Raw genomic sequence first — 18,373 nt, 5'->3', positions numbered from 1 at the left:
TGTGCATAACAGACTTCCACAAATGGCAATGTGAGATTGACCAGATAATCTATTGTAGTTATGCTGGTTGAGGGATAAATATTGGCCAGGACACTGGGGGAAACTCCCCTGCCCTCCTTCGAAATAGTGTTATGTGATCTTATATGTCCACCTGAGAAGGCAGATGAGGTCGAGCATTTCATCTGAAAGGTGCCACCTTTGACAGTGCAACACTCCCCCAGTGATGCACTGGATTGTCAGCCTGGATTTTTTAATTTAATTTATTTATAGATAGATACAGCGCTGAAACAGGCCCTTCAGCCCACCGAGTCTGTGCCGATCAACAACCACCCATATATACTAACCCTACATTAATCCCATATTCCCTACCACCTACCTACACTAGGGGCAATTTACAATGACCAATTTACCTATCAATCTGCAAGTCTTTGGCTGTGGGAGGAAACCGGAGCACCCGGCGGAAACCCACGCGGTCATAGGGAGAAGTTACAAACTCCGCACAGGCAGTACCCAGAATCGAACCCGGGTCTCTGGAGCTGTGAGGCTGCGGTGCTAACCACTGTGCCGCCCACGTCTGCTCAAGTCTCTGAAGTGGGGCTTGAACCACAATCGTCTGACTTAGAGGTATGAAGGCGACCAACTGAGCCACAGCTGACACATCTCTGCAAAACTTTGCTTGGAAAAGTAATGTATTGGGGCGTAATCAGTTTATATTATCCACTTCATGTGTTTGCTTTTCTGAACCATTTCTCTGGTTCAGGTACTAAGAAAAAGGAATTAGCATTTTTTAACCAAGAAAATGCATATCATGCAGGTTACAAGAATGATCCTTGGTTTTTGCTGAGTTCGCTGATCTCGGCGAGGCAACACTTGAACTAAGAATAGCTAGTGCCTCTAGGCTAAACCAACAAAGCCTCAGGCAGGGTTCCAGCTTCTACATGCTGTGTGTGCCTGCTGCATTGCATGCGTGTATAACATGTGCAAAAAGGATCGGACTTGACTGATGCTTTCACCTCCCTCCTTCAGGGGTTCAATGTCCTGCCTACTCTATCTAGATAATGTCATGAAGAATAGCCACCTGCAGAACATGTGGTGGGCTATAACCATCTTTGGAATTGTACTCTAGTCACTGGCTCCAGTGGGAAAAAAGTAATGAGAATTTGTAATTCTTTGGTGTCTGCTAAGAATGTTAGCATCTGCATCAGATTTAAGAAAAAACAAAATTACATTGTTTATATATTTTGATCTACATATTTTGTTTTACTGCTACCCATATGTGGAAGTGACTTACATTGCATCAGTAATTTAAAAAATGTCCTTTTCCCATTCAACACTTCATTCCTTTCAACCTCTCTGCCTCCCTTCCTCTCTTCCTTTCTGGCACACCTTAAAACCTACCTCTTTCAACGTTTTGGTCATTTGTTCTAATATCACTTTATGTGGCCCAGTGTCAATTTTGGTTTGAAACTGTGAAGTGCCTTGGGACATTTTACTATGTTAAAAGTGCTATATAAATGAAAGTTATAAAATCATGTTGCTTTAGTTTGTTACCTTTAGAGGTCACTATCTATGTTGCCCAACCCTCTCTGTGATTCTCTAGCTATTCACAATTCTTCAGACAGCAAATACATGGGAACACCACCACCTGCAAGTCCCCCTCCAAGTCACACATCATCCTGACTTGGAACTATATCACCGTTCCTTCACTGTCGTTGGGTCAAAATCCTGGAACTCCCTTCCTGACAGCACTGTAGGTGTACCTACCTCACATGGACTGCTGCGGTTCAAGAAGGCAACTCACCACCATCGTCTCGAGGGCAATTAGGGATGGGCAATAAATGCTGGCCTAGCCAGCGATGCCCACATCCCATTAATGTTTTTTTTAAAAGTGCCTTTCATTTTTTTTTTGTCTGTCAGTCTGTGCAATACTTTTCCAAGTGGGTGTCATCTGTATGTGACAGCAAGCAGTGCAGTGTATAAATTAATGAGCAGATTTGAAATGCATTTTGTTGGTGCATATGTGGCACAGCATCTGGGGATTGAGGAGAAGATAGATACATTTGTCTTCTGCACAAAATTTACAAAATGTAAAAAAAATGCACATTCTTTTAGTGACAGTAGGGCGTCAGACTGGGGCAGAAAACAGAGACTGGCAGTAGAGTAACTGGTTTCCATCCTGTGCAACTTCTGCATAAACAAAATTTTCTTTTACCAGGTAACAAATGTGGTCATCAAATCGAAAACTTTAGTGGCCATATTAACAAATAAATGGAATACCATAATTGTCAGCTAATCACTTCCTAAACCCCCTCTTCCTCACCCCCCCAGCCATTTTAGTATTAATATGTATCACTTCCATAGTTACTCTCATACCATGCAGTGTGGCAATATTGAATCATGGAATAGAATAGTTACACCACAGAAGGAGGCCATTCAGCCCATCAAGAAAATGCTGGCTGTCTGCAAGAGCAATCCAGCTTGTCCCACTCCCTGCCCTTTCCCCGTAGCCATGCAATTTTTTTTCCCTTTGTGTACTTATACAATTCTGTCACCATTGAATCTGCCTCCATCACCCTTTCAGGCAGTGCATCTCCGATCATAACCACTTGCTGCATAAAAGAGTTTTTCCTCATGTTGCCTTTGGCTTTTTTACATATCACTTTAAATATTTGTCGCCTGATTCCCTTCTGCCAATGGGAATAGTTTCTCTCTACCTACTCTGTCGAGGCCCCTCATGATTTTGAACATCTCTATCAAATCTCCTCTCAACCTTCTCTAAGGAAAACAACCTCAGCATCTCCAATCTATCCAGATAACTGAAGTCCCTCATCCCTGGAACTAATCTAGTAAATCTCTTCTGCACCCTTTCTAAGGCCATCACATTCTTCCTAAAGTGCAGTGCCCAGAATTGAATACAGGACTCCAGTTGTGGCCAAACCAGAGTTTTATAGATATGAAACCTATGAGCATGTTTTCTGAGGTTAGTTTTTGTGTTGTGATTTTCCTCTCCAACATTAATGCAATAAATTTAGATGGGATTTGAAATGTATGTATAATTTAATCAACAGAAACCTCTGCAATGAAACTTTGACAGTTCACACTTTTTGTTCCTTAAGCAGTGCATTTAACTATGACGCAGAGAACATGAATTCAGAAGAAATATACTGCTCTCTTCGAGGAATGACTGAAGCAATCCAGAACTTTAGTCTGCTTAGTCAAGAAGAAATGAATGAACCTTTGAGACGGGATGCTAAAAAAGATGATGATGGAGAACTGGTGAGTATTTTATGCATCTCTATTAAAAGCATTTCATCTTAGTTGATGCCAGCTTGGGGAAAATATTTCTTCATCCATGAGAAAAAAATGTAGTGCTCCCCACTTTTACCCTTTCTCCTGTGCCCCCCCCCCCCCACCCAAAACCTCAAAATGGCTGTAAATGTAATGAATATTTGAGATACAGGTTCACTTCCCAGCCTGTGTAATGAGTTAGTAGAGCTGAAGCAATACCTGAGGTGCTAATGTTGGCATCAGCACTCCTGGTACTTATTTCATTGTTGCTAATAATTTCCTACTGGCTGTCCAATAATGAAATTTCTACGGAGCAGATCTGAGGTTCAAAGATGATGAAATGATTCAATGGAGTAGATACAAAGAAGTTATTTCCTCTGATGGGGGAATTCAGCACAAGAGCTAGACCATTTAAGAGTGAAGTCCAGTAGAACTTTTTCACACAAAGGGGAATGGACGTCTGGAACACTCTCCAAATCACCCCCACCCCAAAAGGCTTTGGATGCTGGGTCAATTGAAATTTTCAAGACTGCAATTGACAGATTTTTATTAGTTTAGAGTATCGGGATCTGGAGCAAAGACTGGTTAAATAGAAATGAGGTATGGATCAGTTATGATCTGATTGAATGGGCTCGAGGTGCTGAATGACTTCCTCCTGTCCCTATGATTGCTTGAGAGGAAAACTGAATTCTTTATTATGTTCACTGCCTGTTACAGTTCTTGAGACTTGATGGATAGTCCAAATGCATGAGTCCCATCCTTTTGTAGTTTGGCAGCTGTTAAATTGCTACCTTGTGTTCAATTACACAAGGGCAGCATAGTAGCACTGCAGCCTCGCAGCTCCAGTGACCCAGGTTCGGTTCTGGGTACTGCCTGTGTGGAGTTTGCAAGTTCTCCCTGTGACAGCGTGGGTTTTCGCCGGGTGCTCCGGTTTCCTCCCACAGCCAAAGACTTGCAGGTTGATAGGTAAATTGGCCATTGTAAATTGCACCTAGTGTAGATAGGTGGTAGGAGAATTGAGGGAAGGTGGGGATGTGGTAGGAATATGGGGTTAATGTAGGATTAGTATAAATGGGCGGTTGATAGTCGGCACAGGCTCAGTGGGCCGAAGGGCCTGTTTCAGTGCAGTATCTCTCTATGACTCTAAGTGCATAAATGACATTGGGGTGGTCAGAAGTAAGATAAACCCTGGAAATGAAGTTGCCATCCTCCCTGAATATGCAACAGCTTCTGTTCCCGAACACTACATTATGGCATAGGCACGCTGATAAGCTTATCTTCGATGTTTTATTGTTTCTCTCCCTCAGAAGATGCATTCACACTTTGAAATAAATCGCTAAATCCCACTAGCATTGAGGGGAGATGGCAGTGTAATGGTAATGTCACTGAACTAGTATTCCAAGCTAATAGCCTGGGGGCACAGATTCAAATCCCACCATGACAGTTGATGGAATTTAAATTCAATTAATTAATAAATTCAGTTAATTAAAAAAAAATCTGGAATTGAAAGCTAGTCTCAGTAACGGTGCCATGAAACTATCATCAATCGTCGTAAAGACCCAACTGGTTCACTAATGTCCTTTAGGGAAAGAAATCTGCCATCCTTACCAGGTCTGTGCTACATGTGACTCCAGATCCACACCGATGTGGTTGACTCTACACTGCCCTCTGAAATGGCCTAGCAAGCCACTCAGTTGTCAAGGGCAATTAGGGATTGGCAACAACGGCTGGTCTTGCCAGTGACACCACATCCCATGAAAGAATTTTTTTTAAATGTAAGTTACCTAAATACAGACGCTTTCAACTATAACCTCTAAATCTGTCAAATTAAATATAGCAACAATACATATAGAACCAACTTAGGAGCACCCAGAACAATATGTTGTGAAACGAACTAGGGACAAAGCTGTTTTGGATCGAGTATTGTGTAATGAGACAGAGTGAATTAGTAATCTCATAGTAAAAGGTCCACTGGGAAAAAGTGATGATAATACAATTGAATTCTATATTAAGTTTGAGAGCAACATATTCCAAGTCCAAAACAAGAATCGTAAACTTATGAAAAGCCAATTACATAGGTATGAGGAGAGGGCTGCCTAAAGTTGATTGGGTAAATAGACTAAAGGGTATGGCAGTAAGCAGTGGGAAACATTTTAATAAATGATTCAAAATTTTCAACCAAAAACTCTGAGAAAAATTCATCTATGGTTTACTAGGGAAGTTAAGGATAATATTAGATTAAAAGAAGAGGCTTAGAATGTTGCGAAGAATAGTCAGAAGCCTAAGCATTGGGAGACTTTTAGAAACTGGCAAAGGGTAACCAAAAAGCTGATAAAAATTGAAAAAATAGAATGAGAGTGAACTAGTCAGGAATATAAAAACAGATTGTAAGAGTTTTTAAAAGTATATAAAAAGGAGAGTAGCTAAAGTATACATTGGTCACTTAGAGGTAGAGACAGGAGAAATTATCATGGGGAATGAGGAAATGGCAGGGACTTTGAACAAGTATTTTGTGTCACCTTCGCAGTAGAAGACAAAAATTACATACCAGAAATAGAGGTTAACCTAGGGGCTAATAAGAGTGAGGAAATTAAAGTAATTCATATCAGGAGGAGAAAAATATTAGAGAAACTTAAGGGACTAAAAGCCGATAAATCCCCAGGACCTGATGGCCTACATCCTCGAGTTCTAAAAGAGGTAGCTGCAGAGACAGTCGATGCATGAGCCATGATTTTCCAAAATTCCCTAAATTCCAGAAAGTTCCCCACAGATTGGAAGTTAGCAAATGTAACACCGCTGTGTAAGAAGGGAGGGTGAGAGAAAACAGGAAACTGCAGGCCAGTTAGCCTGCCATCAATCATCGGGAAAATGCTGGAATCTATTATTAAAGAAGTCTTAACAATGCACAGATAATTATACTATGATCAGACAGAGTCACCTGGTTTTATGAAAGGGAAATCATGTTTCACAAAGTGATTAGAATTTTTTGAGGACGTAACTAGTTAGGTAGATAAAGGAGAGCTATTAGACATTGTATACTTGGATTTCCAAAAAGCATTCATTAAAATATAGCATAAAAGGTTAATGAGTTGGGTGTAATCTGTTAGCATGGATGGAGGATTGGTTAATGGACAGGAAGCAGAGAGTAAGGATAAAAGGGGAATTTTCAAGTTTGCAGGCTGTGACTAGTGGAGTGCCACAAAGATCAGTGCTACAGCCTTAGCTATTTACAATCTCTATTAAAAATTTAGATGAGAAGGCCAAGAGTAATGCATCCAAGGTTGCAGATAATACAGAGCTCGATGCGAATGCAAACTGTGAGGAGGATACATAGAGGCTGCAAATCGATGTAAACAGGTTAAGTGAGTGGCAACAAGGTGGCGAATGGAGTACAATATGGGATAGTATTCACTTTGGTAGTAGGAATAGAAAAGCAGAATTCGTTTTGGAAGTGTGAAACTTATAAATGTTGATGTTCAGAGAGACTTGAGTGTACTCGTATAAGGAAGACAAAAAATTAGCATGCAGGTACAGCAAGCAATTAGGAAATCAAATGGCAAATTGACCTTTATTGCATGGGGATTGGAGTACAAGAGAAAACTTGGAAGCTTTGCAACAATTTTATGAGGCTTTGGAGACCACACCTGGAATTGTGTGCACAGTTTTAGTTTCTGTATCTCAGGAAGGATATACTAGTCTTGGAGGCAGTACTGCAAAGCTTCACTAGATTAATTCCTGGGATGAGAGGGTTGTTCAATGATGAAAGGCTGAGTTAATTAGGCCTATACTGCACTTGAGTGATTCCATTCTTACTATCTAATCGTAGCCAGAGAATCCCCATAATGGCTTCTCTTCCCATTCCTACACCGTTACCTCTGGCTTTCTCCAAGGGTCTATACTTGGACCCTCTCATTTCCCATCTCATCGCCCAGCTCCAATCCTGCCTCAGCTCTTCTGCTGAAACCCTCATCCATGCCTTTGTTACCTCCAGACTTGACTATTCTAATGCACTCCTGGCTGGCTTCCCACATTCTACCCTTCATACACTTGAGGTTATTCAAAACTCTGCTGCTCACGTCCTAACTCACACCAAATGCAATACATCACTCCTGTGTTCGCTGACCTACACTGGCTCCTGATTAAACAATGCCTCGATTTTAAAATTCTTATCCTTGTTTTCAATTTCAAATCCCTCCCTGGCCTGGCCACTTCCTATCTTTGCAATCTCCAACAGCCCTTCAACCCTCCAAGATATCTGCATTCCTCTAATTCCGGCCTCCTGAGCATCCCCGATTTTAATCGCTCCACTACTGAGGCCATGCCTAAGCTCTAGAATTCCTGCCCTAAACCCTTCTGCCTCTCTTACACTCTCCTGGTGTCATTTCATTTTAAAATGCCTCTGTGAAGCACCTTGGGACGTTTTATTAAAGCTAAAGGCACTATATCATTATAAGTTGTTATACTCTGGGTTTAGAAGAATGAGAGGTGATCTCATTGAAACAAGTTTGGGCGGCACAGTGGTTAGCACCGCAGCCTCACAGCTCCAGCAACCCGGGTTCAGTTCTGGCTACTGCCTGTGCGGAGTTTGCAAGTTCTCCCTGTGACCGTGTGGGTTTCCGCCGGGTGCTCCGGTTTCCTCCCGCAGCCAAAGACTTGCAGGTTGATAGGTAAATTGGCCATTGTAAATTGCCCCTAGTGTAGGTAGGTGGTAGGAGAATGGTGGGGATGTGGTCGGGAATATGGGGTTAATGTAGGATTCGTATAAATGGGTGGTTGTTGGTTGGCACAGACTCGGTGGGCCGAAGGGCCTGTTTCAGTGCTGTATCTCTAAATAAAAAAGTAAAAAATCAAGATTCTGAAGATGCCTGACAGGGGAGACAGAGATTCTTTTCCCTGGCTGGGGAATCTAGAACACGGGCACAGCCTCAGGTTAAGGAGGCAATTATTCAGGACTGAGATGAGGATAAATTTCTTCACTCAAGATTGTGAATCTCTGAAATTCTCTACCCCAGTGGGTTGTGAATGCTTCATCATTGAATATATTCAAGGCTGAGATAGACAAATTTTTGATCTCTTAGGGAATCAAGAGCTATGTGGTGTGGGCTGTGAAGTGGAGTTGAGGCAGAAGATCAACCATGATCATATTGAATGGCAGAGCAAGCTCAAGAGGCCATATGATCTACTCGTACTCCGATTTCATGTTCTTTCAAAGCAGATATAGATTGTGTTGAAAAGAATCAAAGAGTATTAATTTTTATATTAACAGAGATCCACAAAAGATTTGCAGTCAAATTAGTATACTTGACCAATTCCATCATTCCCAAATCATTCTATCCCTCTCATGCCATCCCCTCCTTCCCATGCCATCCCCCTAGCATGCCATTCCATCCTTGCCATGCTACCCTTCTGATGCCATCCCCTATGTCCTGCTCCTCCAATGCCTTCCTCATACATGCCATTCCATTCTTCCCACTCCCTCACATGCTGTCCTCTCCTTCTCACTGCTCCCAAGCCAGCCCCATCCCATGGCATTCCATCCTTCCCAAGCCATCCCCTCCCTCCCATGCCATCCCATCCCAAGTCATTTCATCCTTTCATGCCACTCCTCTGATACCATCCCCTCCCTCCCACTCCTCCCATGCCTTCCCCATCCCATCTATCATATCCTCTCCTTTCTATGCTATCCCCATCCCCTCCCTCCCGTGCCATCCCCTCCCTCCTGTGCCATCCCCTCCCTCCCGTGCCATCCCCTAGCATGCCATTCCATCCTTGCCATGCTACCCTTCTGATGCCATCCCCTATGTCCTGCTCCTCCAATGCCTTCCTCATACCATGCCATTCCATTCTTCCCACTCCCTCACATGCTGTCCTCTCCTTCTCACTGCTCCCAAGCCAGCCCCATCCCATGGCATTCCATCCTTCCCAAGCCATCCCCTCCCTCCCATGCCATCCCATCCCAAGTCATTTCATCCTTTCATGCCACTCCTCTGATACCATCCCCTCCCTCCCACTCCTCCCATGCCTTCCCCATCCCATCTATCATATCCTCTCCTTTCTATGCTATCCCCATTCCATCCCTCCTGTGCCGTCCCCTCCCTCCTGTGCCGTCCCCTCCCTCCTGTGCCGTCCCCTCCCTCCTGTGCCGTCCCCTCCCTCCTGTGCCGTCCCCTCCCTCCTGTGCCGTCCCCTCCCTCCTGTGCCGTCCCCTCCCTCCCGTGCCGTCCCCTCCCTCCCGTGCCGTCCCCTCCCTCCCGTGCCGTCCCCTCCCTCCCCGTGCCGTCCCCTCCCTCCCCGTGCCGTCCCCTCCCTCCCCGTGCCGTCCCCTCCCTCCCCGTGCCGTCCCCTCCCTCCCCGTGCCGTCCCCTCCCTCCCCGTGCCGTCCCCTCCCTCCCCGTGCCGTCCCCTCCCTCCCCGTGCCGTCCCCTCCCTCCCCGTGCCGTCCCCTCCCTCCCCGTGCCGTCCCCTCCCTCCCCGTGCCGTCCCCTCCCTCCCCGTGCCGTCCCCTCCCTCCCGTGCCGTCCCCTCCCTCCCTCCCGTGCCATTTCCATCCTTTCCAATTGAAGTACAGATGGAGGCTTGTGTTATTGCTGGTGCTCTCTCTCCTGCAACCCCATTGCCCTTGATCCTTTTATATTTCTCCTTTTGAAATATTTATCCCATTCCCTTTTAAATGACAATTTAGTCTAGCCCTCAAATCAAAAACCTCCCTTTCCCCTCCCCTTGGCTCTTCCAGCGAGAGTCCTCCATCTCCATGCTCTTGTATCTCATTCACCCATCATTGGAAGCAATGTTCCACTGTTTACTCACAGTAAAGTTCCCAAGTTTCACTCACCAATTTACAAGCTGTTCCTCTCTCTGTGCCGGTCCCACTCATCACATTGCTGCTGCTCCTGGTTCTGCAGAAAACTCTGGGCTTCATCCTCTGACTCGCAATGTCCTGGCGAATCATATAACTAGGGCTGTAGAGAGGGCTTTAAACCAAATAAAAACAAGAAATTCTGGAAATACTCAGCAGGTCTGGCAGCATCTGTGGGGAGAGAAGCAGAGTTAAAGTTTCAGGGTCTGAGTACTTTATACGCCCCCTAACTGTAGCTACACTGTCGGAAAAAATATAAATCAAGAAATAATGGGGGCTTGTAGGAAAGCTATTGCAATAATCGTGGGTGATTATAATCTTCTTATAGATTGGATTAATCAAATCAAAGAGGATGAGTTCATAGAGTGTATTAGGGACAATACATTATGGAACCAAACCAGGAGCAGGCTATTTTAGACCTGGTAATGTGTAATGACACATTTAGATTTAAATTTAGAGATACAGCACTGAAATAGGCCCTTCGGCCCACCGAGTCTGTGCCGACCATTAACCACCCATTTATACTAATCCAACACTAATCCCATATTCCTATCACATCCTCATCTGTCCCTATATTTCCCTACCACCTACCTATACTAGGGGCAATTTTTATAATGGCCAATTTACCTATCAACCTGCAAGTCTTTTGGCTGTGGGAGGAAACCAGAGCACCCGGAGGAAACCCACGCAGACACAGGGAGAACTTGCAAACTCCACACAGGCAGTACCCAGAATTGAACCCGGGTCGCTGGAGCTGTGAGGCTGCGGTGCTAACCACTGCGCCACTGTGCCGCCCATCATTTGATAAATGATGTCACAGTAAAGGATCTTCTAGTCAACAGTGATCATAACATGATAGAATTTCACATTCAGTTTGAGGGTGACAAGTTTGAGTCTGAATTACAAGGGTTTGAAGACGGAGTTAGCTAAAATGAACTGGGAAAAATAATTTAAAAGTTAAGACAGTAGAGAAGCAGTGGCAGACATTTAAAGAGATATTTAATAACTCTCAACAAAGATATATTCCATTGAGAAAGAAAGACTATTATGAGGATGCATCATCCATGACTAACTAAAGAAGTTAAGGATGGTATCAAATTGAAAGGAAAGGTGTACAATTCTACAAAGATTAGTGGTAGGGCGGAAGATTGGGAAAATTTCAGAAACCAGCAGAGGATGACAAAAAAAGAGAGAAATTAGAGTATGAATGTCAACTAGCAAGAAATTTCAAAACACAGTTAAAATTTCTACAAATATCTAAAAAGGAAGAGAGTAGCTAAAGTAAGTGTTGGTCCTTTAGAGAGGAAGATTGGGCAATTAATAATGGAAAACAAGAAAATGGCAGAGACTTTGAATGAGTATTTTGTATCTGTCTTCTCAGTAGAAGACACAAAAAGCATCCCAAGAATAGAAAAACAAGAGACAAAAGGGAGAGAGGAACTTAAAATAATCGCTATCACGAGAGAAAAAGTACCAGGAAAACCAATGGACCAAAGACTGACAAGTCCCCTGGACCTGATGGCCTGCATCCTAGGGTCTTAAAAGAAGTGGCTGTAGAAATAGTGGATGCATTGTTTGTAAATTTCCAAAATTCCCTAAATTCTGGAAAGGTCCCAACGGATTGGAAAACTACAAATATAACACCTCTATTCAAGAAAGAGAAGTGGGGGTGGCGACAGAAATGAGGAAACTATAGGTCAGTTAGCCTAACATCTGTCATTGGGAAAATGCTAGAATCAATTATTAAGGAAGCTGTAGCAGAACATTCAGAAAATCATAATTCAGTCAGGCAGTCAGCATGGTTTTCTGAAAGGGCAATCATGTTTGACAAATTCCTTAGAGTTCTTTGAGGATGTAACAAGCAGGGTGGATAAAAGGGAAACCAGTAGATCTAGTGTATTTGGATTTCCAAAAGGCATTTGATAAGGTGCCACATAAAAGGTTACTACACAAGATAAGAGCTCATGGTGTTATATTAGCATGGATAGAGGATTGGCTAACTAACAGGAAACAGAATCAGGATAAAAGGGGCATTTTCAGTTTGGGAAACTAAGTACTGGAGTGCAGGGATCAGTGCTGGGGCACAACTATTTACAACCTATGTTAATGACTTGGATAAAGGGGCCGAGTTTATTGTAGCCACATTTGCAGATAATACAAAGATAGATAGGAAAGTGACTTGTGAGGAGGACACAAAAAGCTGTACATAATGAAGACGACGGGGCATTGCCCGCAGCTGAAGAGCCATCGAGAGCCCCGAGTTGCCTCTTTTTGGGAGGTCCCACCACATCACATGCCAATCAGGCACTTAACTGGTTAGCAGCGGGCCTTTCCCATGATTAAGGACCCCAAGCTGAAAGCTGCCAGCCAATCCGAGGCCAGCTGCTCTTTTACTTAGCAGCGCCACCAGGGAGGCAGTGGCTGCACCAGTAATGGAACCGCCCGAGGCGCAGGATCGTCAATGGACCCAGGCCATAGGTGAGAGATTGCAGGAGGGGTGAGTGCCACTCCCTGCCCTTGCTGCCACAACCCCCTCCTCCGCGACCCCCACCCTTCCCAATGCCAGTTCCCTTGATCAGATACTGAGTGCCTTTGCACAAGGGATCCCCCCACCCCCCTGCCCAGGAGCCGGCAAGCAACCCACGCGGCTTTGCTTGTCATGCTCCCAGCGTGGCAACAGGTCCACCCACCACTGGGCTAATGCCACTAGCGGCCAGTAGAGGCCATTAATTGGGCATTAATTGCCCACTTAAGAGCCTCAGTTGGCAGCAGGGCAGGAAGGCTGTCCACGGGCCTTTCTACCATGGACTTAATTGGGGTAGAGGCAAGAAGGTGGTAGGGTCCCCACCTGCCACTATCCTGTCTTATTAAATGCTCTACCCGCCATCAAACTCGCCATGGGGGAGAGCATAAAATAGAGCCCAAAGTATCTGCAAAGAGATATGGATAGCTTAAGTGAGTGGGCAAAACTGTAGCAGATGGAGTATAATGTGGGAAAATGTGAGGTTGTCCGCTTTGGCAGGGAGAAAAGAAAAGCAGAATATTATTTACATGGAGAGAAACTGCAAATTGCTGTGGTAAAGAGGGATCTGGGTGTCCTTGTACATGAATCACAAAAGGTTAGCATGCAGGTACAGCAAGTAATTTGGAAGGCAAATGGAATATTGGCATTTATTGCAAGGGGGATGGAGCATAAAATAGGGAAGTCTTGCTAAACCTGTACAGGTAATTGGTGAGACTGCACCTTGAGTACTTTGTACAGTTTTAGCCTCCTTACTTAAAGAGAGATATACTTACATTGGCAGCAGTTCAGAGAAGGTTCACTAGGCTGATTCCGAGGGATTGTCTTCTGAGGAAAGGTTGAGCAGGTTGGACTCATTTGAGTTTAGAAGAATGAGAGGTTATCTTATTAAAACATGTATGATTTGGAAGGGGCTTGACAGGATAGATGCTGAGAGGATGTTTCATCTCGTGGGGGAATCTAGAACTAGGGGGCACAGTTTCAAACTGAGGCATCTCCCTTTTAAGACAGAGATGAGTCGGAATTTCTTCTGAGGATCATGAATCTTTGGAATTCCCTTCCCCAGAGAGCAGTAAAGGCTGAGTTAAACAGATTTTTGACCAACAAGGGAGTCGAGGGGAGTGGCCGGCAGGAAAGTGGAGTTAAGGCCACAATTTGATCAGCCATGATCTTATTAAATGGCGAAGCAGGTTTAAGGCATAGAGTTACACAGCACAGAAACAGGCCCTTCGGCACATCGTGTCTGTGCCGGCCATCAAGCACCTAACTATTCTAATCCCATTTTCCAGCACATGGCCCGTAGCCTTGTATGCTTTGGCGTTTCAAGTGCTCATCTAAATACTTAAATGTTGTGAGGGTTCCTGCCTCGACCACCTCTTCAGGCAGTGCGTTCCAGATTCCAACCACCCTCTAAGTGAAATTTTTTTTCCTCAAATCCCCTCTAGACCTCCTGCCCCTTACCTTAAATCTATGCCGCTGGCTATTGACCCCTCCGCTAAGGGAAAAAGTTTTTTTCTATCTAGCCTATCAATGCCCCTCATAATTTTGTACACCTCAATCATGTACCCTCTCAGCCTTCTCTGCTCTAAGGAAAACAACCCTAGCCTTTTCAGTCTCTCTTCACAGCTGAAATGCTCCAGCCCAGGCAACATTCTGGTGAATGTCCTCTTCTAAGGGGCTGAATGGCCTACTCCTGCTCCTATTTATGTTCTTATGTTGAGGCAAAGGGGAATGTAATAAGAATTCGAAAAGGATAAATCTGGGAGAATGATGGGTTACAGGAGAGTGTGCCAGCAATGGTAGGCCCAGTGACCACCTCCTGTGTTGTACTTTATACAATATGAAAACACTCCTTTATTGAGCCTGAGCCCAGGCAGTGGTTTAGAAATGTTGATGCTAAGTTGAGTTTAGGACGATGTGCCATGTGAGAAGTGCCCCAAACACTGAGCCTCTTGTTCAGTGAGTTGCCAAGCATTTATTTGCTAGATTCCCACATTTAGAATGGGCACTTGGATGAGATACTAACCAGATTGCACTATGAATGGAAGTATATTCAAAACGAGTCATTCCTTTCAGGGGAGAAAGGGAGAAAATAGCATGTCGGGGAGAAATAGTATAGGAAAAAGGGGAGGTATACTTTCTCTGCAATTCCTTTAAATCATGGTTTTTCTAATGGGACATATTTTTCCACTTCTGTTCAATAGGCCACTGGTGGAGTTGCCGATATCCGAGGAGGCGGTGATGCCACAGACTCAGGACGAGCTGCTTTGGACAATAAAACTTCACTGCTGAACGCAATACCCCAACGCAGTAGCTCACGATCACGTGATTATAATCCTTACAATTATTCTGATGGTACTTCTGTCAATAAGTCTGCCTTAAAAGAAGCCATGTTTGATGATGATGCTGAACAGTTTCCCGATGGTAAGAAGCAAGCATACGTCTGGATTAAGTACCTTCATGTGGTGGAAGTACAGTGTTCTCAGAAACTCATTATTTGGTGGTTTATGTCGTTCTCCCTGTATTCCAATTTTAAATTTCTGGAAGGCCATTAAACTATTGACAATTATTTATTTTATGACTGTAATAGATAAGTGATTAATGTAAGTGCTATAACCTTCAAAGCAAATAGTGTTCGCCTGGTCACAGAATTAACAATATGAATAATAGCTCTCTCTTGCTCACAAAATAAACCAGGATTATTCTTCTTCTTTAGCCTCCTTGTCTCGAGAGACAATGGGTAAGCGCCTGGAGGTGGTCAGTGGTTTGTGGAGCAGCGCCTGGAGTGGCTATAAAGGCCAATTCTAGAGTGACAGGCTCTTCCACAGGTGCTGCAGAAAAATTTGTTTGTCGGGGCTGTTACACAGTTGGCTCTCCCCTTGCGCTTCTGTCTTTTTTCCTGCCAACTGCTAAGTCTCTTCGACTCGCCACTCTTTAGCCCCGCCTTTATGGCTGCCCGCCAGCTCTGGCGATCGCTGGCAACTGACTCCCACGACTTGTGATCAATGTCACAGGACTTCATGTCGCGTTTGCAGACGTCTTTAAAGCGGAGACATGGATGGCCAGTGGGTCTGATATCAGTGGCGAGCTCACTGTACAACGTGTCTTTGGGGATCCTGCCATCTTCCATGCGGCTCACATGGCCAAGCCATCTCAAGCGCCGCTGACTCAGTAGTGTGTATAAGCTGGGGATGTTGGCTGCCTTGAGGACTTCTGTGTTGGAGATACGGTCCTGCCACCTGATGCCAAGTATTCTCCAGAGGCAGCGAAGATGAAATGAATTGAGACGTCGCTCTTGGCTGACATACGTTGTCCAGGCCTCACTGCCATAAACCAGGATTACACATGGCTATCACATCTTTTTTGCCAAAGCTCTACATGGTGACTCAGATTAAGCTTTTGCTGATAAGTAAACCTGAAACATTGGAATTTGATATCTGGAACATGAAGGTAGCTGACACACTGTCCCACATAGGTCCATGTCCACAAATCAGTCCACCGCTTCGCTTCCCTGCCCTGTTACCTCTGTGACCATCGCTGAATCACCCACTGTCAATATCCTGAAAATTACCATTGACCAGAAACTGCACTGGAGCAGCCGCATAAATACTGTGGCTACAAGAGCTGGTCAAAGGCTGGGAATTCTGTGGCAAGTAACCCACCGCCTGTCTCCCCAAAGCCTGTCCACCATCTGCAAGGCACAAGTCAGGAGTTTGATGGAATTCTTTCCGCTTCCCTGAATGAGTCCAGCTGCAACAACCGGAGGTTTGACACCATCCTGGACAAAGCAGCCCGGTTGATAGGCACCAAATCCACCACCTTAAACATTCACTTCCTCTGCCACTGACGCGCAGTGGCAGCCGTGTGTACCATATACAAGATGCATTGCAGCAATTCACCATACCTCCTTCAACAGCACCTTCCAAACCCACAACCTCTTCCACCTGGAAGGACAAGGGCAGCAGACATGTGGGAACATCACCATCTGCAAGTTCCCCTCCAAGCTACACACTATCCTGACTTGGAAATATATCATTGTTGCTTCGCTGTCGCTGGATCAAAATCCTTGAACTCTCTCCCTAACAGCATTGCTAGCTCCCATTGCAACAACTCCAACTGCCTCATCTCCCCCCTCAACAAATGTCTTGCATACTTCATTCCTTTGCAGTTAGTGCAATCTCTCCCCTGTGTCTCTATTTACAGCACCCTCTTCTGATCTATTCTGTCCTCTGAATCTTCCATCACAGCCCAACTCTGCATCACACTCCCCCAACATATGTTCAGTGGCTTGTAGGGGTGAACAAAGGAATGCCCTCTCTTACTTAACTGCAGCTAAGCCTCTTTTCATTTCTGCAAATGGACCTTTTTTAAAATGCTGTACTAGCATACTGTTATCCCTAAACTTCACAATAGTTCCTAATTTCACCTTTACGAAGTGTTTCCTCACGTCTAGCTGTGACACATAACTAAACGCTTAATCTAATATATTCATCTCAACGTGCTGAGTTAAACCAAGAATCGACTAATTATTAAACACCTTCAGAGTGCCTCTCACGTCTTGTGCCTGCCTCATGTTTGTCCACCTTATAAGTAGATAGTTAGAAATTCGCATCACTAGTACGTTCCCTCCATTAACTACCTCATTGATTTAGTTTTACCACTGCAAATTCCATCTCTTTAATGAAGCGATGAGACTGTAGTGCGTATGTGGATTTTTTTAAGGTGAGGAATGTTAATGCCAAGAAATGCAAAATGTTCCCCTTTGGGTAAGCAGTGTCAGTATCAAGTAGTGTCTGGTAGGGTATAGCAGAATAAATTCCCCCTCTATTTGAACATGATGCCTTGACCACCAACATAAAGCACCAGATGTGATCCTATACATTTCCTGCATCAGCCATTGTTGTGATATTGCCTTAACTGCTTGAATACTAGTTAACGTACTGCTGAATGTGTAAATAGTTTAGTATACATCACAGGAAGTGATGCAAGCCAACATGCGATACAGTAGTTGGCACATTGTTGGTCAGCAGGTAGCATGTGTAACTCAGAGCTCTTCTGTAATTCAGCTATTCTGTAATAAAGATCCCTTCATTCAATTTACCAATCATCCTCCTAGTGTTTGGTACATTTGAGTTGGGACCCAATAACACCAGCCATCCTGTGGCCTCTCAGTGAGAAAGCCAGTTTTATTTTTCAAATCCTACCTATTGCTAACAATCCTTTCCAATTGGTTTTCCACAAGTTAACTTTTTTGCAATGCAGAAGTAACATTGCTGCATAATTCTGTTGGAAGAGAAAAAAATTCTGTTGCAATTGGAAGTCATCTTTAGCTCCGATTGGAAACACTTTGACTGTTTGACCAGTTCTGAATTGGAACAATAGGTTGCTAGAGTATTAGTTGTGAATGAGAAGCAATTCATCAAGAGTTTGAGGGACCTGTTTAGGAACATTGAGTTGACATCCTATATTGTCAAATTAAGTTTTTCAATGTTGTGGCATGTTTTATGAATAAATATGGCTACATTTCTTAATCACCTGACTCCTCAAACCCTATTGATTCATGTCTAAAATGATTTGTGTTTAAAATGACAAACTTAAAGGCCTTTCAAACCTTTACTTTCACAAATGTTTCTTTGCATTTCCTCTTATCATTTTTCCAAAGTGATGTTTCTGAAAGGTTATTGCAAACCTCTTGTGAAAGGTAATGA

General features: G+C 44.1%; 1 protein-coding gene and 1 long non-coding RNA gene across 11 annotated transcripts in view; one reads left to right on the top strand and one right to left on the bottom strand.

The window, feature by feature from the left end:
* Positions 1-18,373, top strand: part of clasp2 (cytoplasmic linker associated protein 2) — a 673,953-nt gene that overhangs the window by 619,475 nt on the left and 36,105 nt on the right. For 6 of the 10 annotated variants that reach the window (XM_068032254.1, XM_068032247.1, XM_068032245.1 and 3 more), the window contains 2 exons: positions 3,117-3,276; positions 14,870-15,089. In XM_068032254.1, the coding sequence (XP_067888355.1) occupies positions 3,117-3,276; positions 14,870-15,089 (380 nt within the window). The remainder of the gene's footprint in view (positions 1-3,116; positions 3,277-14,869; positions 15,090-18,373) is intronic. The other 4 variants (XM_068032248.1, XM_068032246.1, XM_068032255.1 and 1 more) reach the window with 1 other exon arrangement.
* LOC137370104 (uncharacterized) overlaps positions 1-18,373 on the bottom strand; it is a 66,492-nt gene that overhangs the window by 42,108 nt on the left and 6,011 nt on the right. Inside the window, exon 2 of the long non-coding RNA XR_010975079.1 lies at positions 10,121-10,315. This is a non-coding gene — a long non-coding RNA (uncharacterized lncRNA). The remainder of the gene's footprint in view (positions 1-10,120; positions 10,316-18,373) is intronic.

Source organism: Heterodontus francisci, chromosome 5 (genome assembly GCF_036365525.1).
Source record: "Heterodontus francisci isolate sHetFra1 chromosome 5, sHetFra1.hap1, whole genome shotgun sequence".
In the NCBI taxonomy this organism is placed as follows: Eukaryota; Metazoa; Chordata; class Chondrichthyes; order Heterodontiformes; family Heterodontidae; genus Heterodontus; species Heterodontus francisci.
Note: the sequence above shows the minus strand (reverse complement) of the source record. Positions and strands in the feature narration are given on the sequence as shown.